The 8,978-nt window shown below is 47.8% G+C and overlaps 1 protein-coding gene across 1 annotated transcript in view; it reads left to right on the top strand.

Annotated features, from left to right (window-relative positions):
* LOC124466371 (cysteine-rich protein 2-like) overlaps positions 1–7,590 on the top strand; it is a 15,864-nt gene extending 8,274 nt beyond the window's left edge. Inside the window, exons 2-4 of the mRNA XM_047018202.1 lie at positions 6,373–6,467; positions 7,025–7,082; positions 7,398–7,590. Coding sequence (XP_046874158.1) covers positions 6,373–6,467; positions 7,025–7,082; positions 7,398–7,465 — 221 coding nt within the window. The 3' untranslated portion in view covers positions 7,466–7,590. The remainder of the gene's footprint in view (positions 1–6,372; positions 6,468–7,024; positions 7,083–7,397) is intronic.
* The last annotated feature ends 1,388 nt before the right edge of the window (positions 7,591–8,978 follow it).

Raw genomic sequence — 8,978 nt, 5'->3', positions numbered from 1 at the left:
GTCCGTGGGCCGAGAGAGGACCGCAGCTCCCTTGGGGGTTCTGGGTCATGGCCGTAGGTGGTGACTGTTCTCCTCACAGTAAGATCGTGGCTGTGCCCCCCAAAGCTTCAAGGGACGGGGCGGATGGGTAGATGATTAAATAAATGATGGGTCAGATGATCTGATTGGTGGATGAAAGGACAGATGGTTGGATGTGCGAGCAAATGAAAGGATGCATGGTCGAGTGGATGGATTGATGGATGAACAGATGGATGGATTTTTGAATGTATGGATGGATTAGTTTATTTCCTCCATGAACATAATGAACCTTATTGAGGGACTTGCTGCACTTGTTGGTTAGTTGTAACTGAATTAACTGCTTGCACTGTCTGCGATTAATCTTATTGTTGATTGCCTTCCTCCAGGTACTCTCTGGTACCACTGGTGGTACGCGTGCCCCCTTCTAGTGGTTGGCGAATGAATCTCAGAAATATCTTAACCATGATATTATTGAAATGGGATGAAAAATTACGTTTTGCCTTCCCTATAATATTTTTGATTCGAAACAAAAAACATTTTTGGGCACGCACTACCACCTGCCTGTTCCCGGGTAGTTTGCAAACATCCCCGATAGCTACTGCGTGAACTGTGTGTAGCTCAATAGGGTAGACTTACGCTACTGGATTCTAACGTCGGTCATCATGTTGGTACTCAGAGAGTCCGATCTCTTCTGAGGTGGTTACGGGGTGTCGAACGCTTGAGAACCACTGCTCTAGCACTGTCGAGGAGCATGGTGGTTTCATTGAAATGTGTTGAACGACATGCTCCTCTGGTTCCACCCATCGGCACTTCTTTGCTTTTCACAACTCACGCTTCATGTTTTGGCGACCCGCAATGTTTTGGGGGGCTATCTCGTTGTTTATGATCGGTGACCTATGCCCTTTTTGTAAAGCTCTTTCTTTGAAGTCGCTTTGGTTAAAAGCCTCTTCGGAATGAATACATGTAAAATGTAAATGGAATAGTTGAATAGATGGATTGATGTGTGTGTGGATGGATAGATGAATAGACGGACGGACGTGTGGGGTGTATCGTAAATCAAGATGTGCAGCAAAGGGTGCCGCCAAGAAGCTTCCTGGTGGGACCAGGAAGTGGAGGACGGCACCAGGAAGTGAGTGGGTGGGGCCGGGATGGATAAGCCATCTGTACGGGCTTGATGGTGCTGCAGTAAAACAGAAGCACAGATTGTAGATCATTGTTGTTCAAGGACTGTGACAGGCCAGGCCAGGACAGGACAGGCCAGGCCAGGCCAGAGCAGACCTGGGGGACAAAGAGATCTGTGTGAACGCATCGTTGTCCTGAGAGAACCACTCGTGCTTAGTCGGCGACGTTCGCGATGCCACCGAAGGAGGCGTGTGTTTCCGTGTGACGGCAGCGCCTGTTTCTCATGGTTAAGACATCGGAACAGAGCGGCGCTCGCTGCCCCGGTGCATTCTGGGAGGAGACACTCGTGCGCCTGAGTCAGGAGATGCCACGTGCGGTGAGGTGCATCGTGGGTAGTGGGTTTCCCTGGCGTCCGTGGTGTGGGCGTGGTTCCCATGGCGCTGGTGCCACCCTTATCCTCTTCGTCCTCCTCAGGAAAACACAGACACACGCACACACACATGAACTCAGTCACTCACACACACTCACCCCCCTCTCTGTCTCACACACACGCCCTCTTTCGAGTGCCCCTCGCTTTTCGACTTTGTTCAAATCCCGAGGCCCGGTTTCCCAGACATGGATCAAGCCTAGTCCTAGACTAAAACCTTTTCAATGGAGATGTTCATTCCATGTTTTTGGCTTTAATCCATGTCTGGGGGAACTGGGCTTAGAGTTACAAGGGGGTTGTGGCTGAAATCGTCCCTATGAAACAGGACGACCCTTCAAGACTCCGACTCCGTCTGTAGTCCATGGAACTTGAGCTCTATTTCAGGTGTTGTATGCCATCAAAGGGAGGACATGCAACATGGAACGATGTCCTGCACTTCTCAGCCTTAAAATGATGTTAGAAAAGAGCTGTTCGAGACATCAGCATACTAGCAATGTATTCATTACGCTCGTTATCAAGAATAACGCCTGTAATACCTCGAAATAGCATTCAACCAAGATAATACAATGGTTATCATCTTTAAAAAAGACTTTACTCTTTAAGGAAATACTTAATCATTGCCGATGATTTCCAAGGTAGGGGCAATGGGTGTGTTGGGATTGTGCCCGACTGTATACAGACACTTCAACACAGACGCCCTCACTGTCGGTGTTTGACGGATCAACAGTCAGTCTCCTGGATACTGTTGATGTCATCATCTGGTGGAGGAAGTGACACGCTCAACACTGTGAAATGGAAAGTGGAACGCCAGCCAGATTCCTTTTTTCACACCCTATCTCGCATTCTTTCTCCCCCATAGATACACACACACATGCACACGCGTGCACACAGACAGACAGACACACAGACAGACACACACAGACACACGCACACACATACAGACACACACATACAATTCAATACTCAATATTGAATTATAACTTATTTTAAGATGTTTGTATGTTATTGTATGATTACATTATGAATCGTGGCAGTCCCTTGAAGATTAAGACGGATATTGCCAAGCCGCGGTTGACAGTTCCAGTCTCATGTAATTTATTAACCGTCATTCTCCTGCTCCTTTCTCCTCCTCCCCTCCTCTCTCCTTTCCTATCTCTCGTCTCTCCATCTCTCCTTTTTTGGCCAATCCCTCCTCTTAGTCCAACTTGTCACATGCACCGAATAGCATTTTGTCATCAGGACAAAATGGCAAGCACTGGCAAGCAACATCTACGCAGTAGCATCCAAAAACCCCAAAAAACTACTGGACATAAAAAATACTAACCGCATCAGAAAATATACAAAGATAGTAGAATAATAATAATAGAAAGTAGAAGCAAATTATCACAAGCAGAGATGTAAAAAACACAACAATTCAATGAAAAACGAGCAGCTTCCCAGTTTAACGTGTCTTCTCTGTCCTCCAGCACGATGGAAGGCCCTACTGCCACAAGCCCTGCTATGCTGCCCTCTTTGGGCCAAAAGGTGCAACGCACATCACTAAACGACGCCACGAACACGCGCTTTATTTCTGTCCAAAATACAGTGCCCTCCAAAAGTATTGGAACAGTGAGGCCAATTCCTTTATTTTTGCTGTAGACTGAAAACATTTGGGCTTGACATCAAACGATGAATGTGAAACCAGAGATCAACGTTTCAGCTTTTATTTCCAGGTATTTACATCAGGATCTGATGCACAAATTAGAAAATATCACCTTTTTGTTCGAACCCACCCATTTGTCACGTGAGCAAAAGTATTGGAACATATGACTGACAGGTGTGTTTTGTTGCCCAGGTGTGTCCTATTACATACATTATTCAATCAATAAATACCACTGAATGTCTACACTCAGGTTCAGATTGGGTAAGATAGGTTTTGTCTATGCAGACTGTATTCAGAGGTGAAAACAACATGAAAACCGGAGCGCTGTCTTTGGGTGAAAAACAAGCAATTGTGAGTCTTAGAGAAGATGGAAAATCAATCAGAGCCATTGCAGAAACATTGGCCATAGCCAGTACAACCATTTGGAATGTCCTGAAGAAGAAGAAAACTACTGGTGTACTAAGTAGCAGACGTCGAACAGGTAGACCAAGGAAAACATCAGCAGTTGATGACAGAAACATTGTGAGAGCTGTAAAGAAAGACCCTAAAACAACTGTTAGTGAGATCAGCAACAACCTCCAGATGGCAGGAGTGAAGGTATCACTATCTACTGTTCGCAGAAGACTTCATGAACAAAAGTACAAGGGCTACACCAGAAGATGCAAACCACTCATTAGCAAGAAGAATAGGAAGGCCAGGCTGGAATTTGCCAAAAAGTACAGAGATGAACCTCAAAAATTCTGGGACAAAGTTTTATAGACTGATGAGACAAAGATTAACTTTTACCAAAGTGATGGAAAGGCTAAAGTTTGGAGAAATAAAGGAACTGCTCATGATCCCAAACACACAAGCTCATCTGTGAAACACGGTGGAGGTAATGTCATGGCTTGGGCTTGCATGGCTTCTTCTAGGACGGGCTCATTAATCTTCATTGAGGATGTAACACATGATGGCAGCAGCAAAATGAACTCGGAAGTCTACAGAAACATTTTGTCTGCCAATTTAAGGAAAGATGCAACCAAACTGATTGGCAGAGCCTTCATCATGCAGCAAGATAACGACCCAAAACACACTGCCAAAACAACAAAGGAGTTCATCAGGGGCAAGAAATGGAAGGTATTAGACTGGCCAAGTCAATCTCCAGACTTAAACCCTATAGAGCATGCATTTTACCTGCTTAAGAGGAGACTGAAGGGAGGAACCCCACAAAACAAACAACAACTGAAAGAGGCTGCAGTGAAAGCCTGGGAAAGCATCAAAAAGGAAGAATGCAAAAGTTTGGTGACGTCAATGGGTCACAGACTTGCTGCAGTTATTGAAAGCAAAGTATTTGCAACTAAATATTAAGTCTTATTCACTTAAATATGTTTTAAGTATATCTGTTCCAATACTTTTGCTCACATGACAAATGGGTGGATTCAAACAAAATGTGATATTTTCTTAGTTGTGCATCAGATCCTGATGTAAATACCTGGATATAAAAGCTGAAACGTTGATCTCTGGTCTCACGTTCATTATTTGATGTCAAGCCCAAATGTTTTCAGTCTACAGCAAAAATAAAGGAATTCGCCTCACTGTTCCAATACTTTTGGAGGGCACTGTATGAATCTATGAAGCGTTGCACAGTCAGTCGGTGAACAAAGCGGTAGTGTCTGGGGAGACTAACGTTCCTGGGGTCCCTGTCTCGTGGCGTCCCGCAGGTGTGAACATCGGGGGGGCGGGCTCCTACGTTTACGAGGCTCCGGTCAACAGCCCCCCCGCCCCCGCCGCCGTAGACTCAGCCCCCGACCCGGAGAAGAAGGTGACTGCTGCGCCCACCAGGGCGCTGGTGAAAGGTGAGGCTTTTTTTTGGGCTTACGCTACTCTGAGATCGTCTAGTACGGTCTGGTGCGTAGTCTGTGTGAACCCGAGATCACCCAGACAGGCAGACTACAGTGCCTTTTGTGTGCGTGCGTGTGTGTGCACAAGATGGATGAGAGTATTGACTGGCGAGGGGGGAAAAACAGCCGAAGTGGAAATTGCGGTGAACTTCCTTCCTACTAGAAGTGCTGAGTGTTCCTGGGGGGGGGCAGGTGCCAAGTAAAGGGGGCTGAGTCAGGGCTAGGGGACCTGCTGGGGTGGGGGGGGGGGGGGGGGGGGTGGCGTATCAACAGGAGCAGGCCACTGGGCTGCTTTCATTTGCAGTCCTATGTTTAGGTAAACTGTGTGTGTGTCGTCACATTTTATACAGTGTATCATATATATCTCTCTCCGTCCCTCCCTCTCTCTCTCTCAGCTGCCAGCATCACCACCTTCTCTGGAGAGGCCAACCTGTGTCCTCGGTGCAACAAGAAGGTCTACTTTGGTGAGTGACTTCTTCCCTGTTCTACCTGCTTTATCTGCTCTACCTGCTTTATCTATTCTACCTGCTTTATCTATTCTACCTGCTTTATCTGCTCTACCTGCTTTATCTGTTCTACTTGCTTTATCTGTTCTACCTGCTTTATCTGCTCTACCTGCTTTATCTGCTCTACCTGCTTTATCTATTCTACCTGCTTTATCTGCTATACCTGCTTTATCTGTTCTACCTGCTTTATCTGCTATACCTGCTTTATCTGTTCTACCTGCTTTATCCATTCTACCTGCTTTATCTATTCTACCTGCTTTATCTGCTATACCTGCTTTATCTGTTCTACCTGCTTTATCTATTCTACCTGCTTTATCTGCTCTACCTGCTTTATCTGTTCTACCTGCTTTATCTGTTCTACCTGCTTTATCTGCTCTACCTGCTTTATCTATTCTACCTGCTTTATCTGCTATACCTGCTTTATCTGTTCTACCTGCTTTATCTGCTCTACCTGCTTTATCTGTTCTACCTGCTTTATCTGCTCTACCTGCTTTATCTGCTCTACCTGCTTTATCTGCTATACCTGCTTTATCTGTTTTACCTGCTTTATCTATTCTAACTGCTTTATATATTCTACCTGCTTTATCTATTCTACCTGCTTTATCTGTTCTACCTGCTTTATCTGCTCTACCTGCTTTATCTATTCTACCTGCTTTATCTATTCTACCTGCTTTATCTATTCTACCTGCCCTAGTGGTGGAAAATGGGGAAGTGGTTTGTTTGCTTACCACCCATGTGTATGTGTGTGTGTGTGTGGTGTGTGTGTGTGTATCACAGCTGAGAAGGTGACATCGCTGGGGAAGGACTGGCATCGTCCCTGCCTGCGCTGTGAGAGATGCAGCAAGACCCTGACTGCTGGGAGCCATGCAGAGGTGAGGGAGGGAGGGAGGGAGGGGAGGAGGGAGGGAGGGAGGGGAGGAGGGGGGGAGGGGGGGAGGGAGGGAGGCAGGGGGGGAGGAGGGGAGGGAGGGAGGGGGGGGGAGGGAGGGAGGCAGGGGGGGAGGAGGGGAGGCAGGGGGGGAGGGAGGGAGGGAGGGAGGGAGGGGAGGGAGGCAGGGGGGCAGGGGAGGGAGGCAGGGGGGGAGGGAGGGAGGGGGGGAGGGAGGGAGGGAGGGGGGGGAGGGGAGGGAAGCAGGGGGGGAGGGAGGGAAGGAGGGAGGGAGGGAGGTGGACAGAGGGGACGAAAGCGATGGAGGTAGGAGAAAGAAAAAGAAGCGGATGAAGGGAGGGGAGGGACCCAGGGAAGTTGGTAGGTAGAATTGGAGAAAGGAATGGAGAGAGTAATATGGATGAAAGAGTGCAGAAGACTAGAACACAGGATGGGTTCGTGGAAGGCTTAGGTCGTGAACGTACACAGAGCTTCTGTTAAACGTGTTCAGATACATCTGTACCAAGAAACGCTCTGCGTTGTGTTTTCCCCCCCCCCCAGCATGATGGTCAACCTTACTGCCACAAGCCGTGCTACGCTGTCCTGTTCGGGCCCAAAGGTGGGTACACCTCCTGTCTACCGCGTGTTCTCCACATAAACACTAGGTGGTGCTATCGTGCCACGCAGGCTCCCGAGGCTTGAATAGAACTGCGTTGTGCACAGTTAGCGCCCCGAGCCGCGCATGGCTGTTTTTGTGCACAGGAAGTGTTGCATAAGGTGTGCGATTGCCACACAGTCTTCCCGTGTCATGTGTGTTCACTGACAAACTGTTTCTCCGTTGCACCACACAAGGGGCCCAGCCCAGATGCATTCTTTTGCAAGTTGCGATATCCAAAACATGGTGTGTGCGTGTGCGCGTGTGTGTGTTTTCCAGGGGTGAACACAGGCGGAGTGGGAAGCTACATCTATGAGAAGGAGCCTGGGGCCGTCACTGAGCCCTGAGGAGCCCGAGCCTCGGGGAACTCCGTCACCACCTTCCACAGTATTAGATGATTAGGTTTTCTACCCCTCACCCACACCCACCCCCCCCCCCCTCCTCAGCCTCCCCCCTCCCAGCCTCTAGCCCCCAGAGCCCCAGCCTCTAGCCCCCAGAGCCCCAGCCTCTAGCCCCCGGAGCCCCAGCCTCTAGCCCCCAGAGCCCCAGCCTCTAGCCCCCAGAACCCCAGCCTCTAGCCCCTCGCCTTCCAGCACCTGTCCTCTCTGCTGGTCTCCCCAGGCCCAGTTTGCCCTCCGACCCCAAAACCAAGATCAACAGGGAGGACATTACTGGACACTAATCCCATATTCAGTGGCAGGGTATAACTAGTCTCCACTACTGCATAGTACTGTGTATATATACTGTACAGTACAAATGAGAACTACTATAGTAGCTGGTCGTGTTCCTGAGGTCTGATTGTCCTCCTGGATCACCTGCATGTACTGTTAGAGGCAGAGCGGGCCCAGGACTTTTATGTCAGTGCTGTGCCCCCCCACCCACTCCCTGCAAACACTCTGTTACCCCCACAACACTGAAGAGTCCTCCCTTATGGCATCGTAACGGCTTATGTCATGTTTACACATTAAATCTCACTTGTCGTGGACTGCAATCGAACCGTCTGTTTTATTTTCAATACATTTCGAGTTGAGAACCCCTTTTGCTATGGTTCGATCTGAGGGACTGGGGATGAGGGGGTGGGAGGGGTGCTCTGGGGGCGAGGGGGTGGAGCACTGACAGGAACGTGCTGACAGGTTGAGGAGTCTGGCCTCGGAGACACATGCTGCAGGTGCTGCTCAGGAGCAGCCACATAACCAGGAGGGGGTTTAGGACCCACATGTATCATTTGGCTGCCCGTCAACATTCCTGATCAAAAAATGACAATGGGGAAAAAGAGAAAAAATCTGGTCTGGTTATTATTTAAAGAGGATTATTCCAATACATGGGTCTCCTGTTACAGGATGACAAGCAATGTTCTGGACCTTGAAAACTGTTATATTTGGATTTTAATAGATTTTCTTTGTTAATTTTGTCTCAAGACAGCGTTTATTTATTGGTTTGTTAAGACAATACCTGGAGCATTTCACGAGGCACTGTACTGTCCCTGTGGGAGAAATGAAGGAATAAAATATGAACAAATCACCACAGTAACACATTTTATTGGATCAAGTATTACCCTTTTGATCTTTATTTTCCCCTATGACGTTGAGTAATACGAACCATTACCTTTTGCCTGTAGAAGGTAGCTTATAGAACCATAGATCAGAACCTATGCTGACAAATCATTCTCAAAGGTAGAATGTGCTTTAGTATTCTATGACTGTTACTGTCGTCGTGGTTATTATGAACTGTTCTGTATCGTGGGACATTCTTTCAGGACTTACTGTTTGTAGGAAAAACAAGGCTGTACTCAAGTCCTGCTGCTTTGAATTTTTAATCCCTAATAAAACTTTCTATACTGTTGACCCGCTTCTTGTCATG

This window comes from Hypomesus transpacificus, chromosome 3 (assembly GCF_021917145.1).
Source record: "Hypomesus transpacificus isolate Combined female chromosome 3, fHypTra1, whole genome shotgun sequence".
In the NCBI taxonomy this organism is placed as follows: Eukaryota; Metazoa; Chordata; class Actinopteri; order Osmeriformes; family Osmeridae; genus Hypomesus; species Hypomesus transpacificus.
Note: the sequence above shows the minus strand (reverse complement) of the source record. Positions and strands in the feature narration are given on the sequence as shown.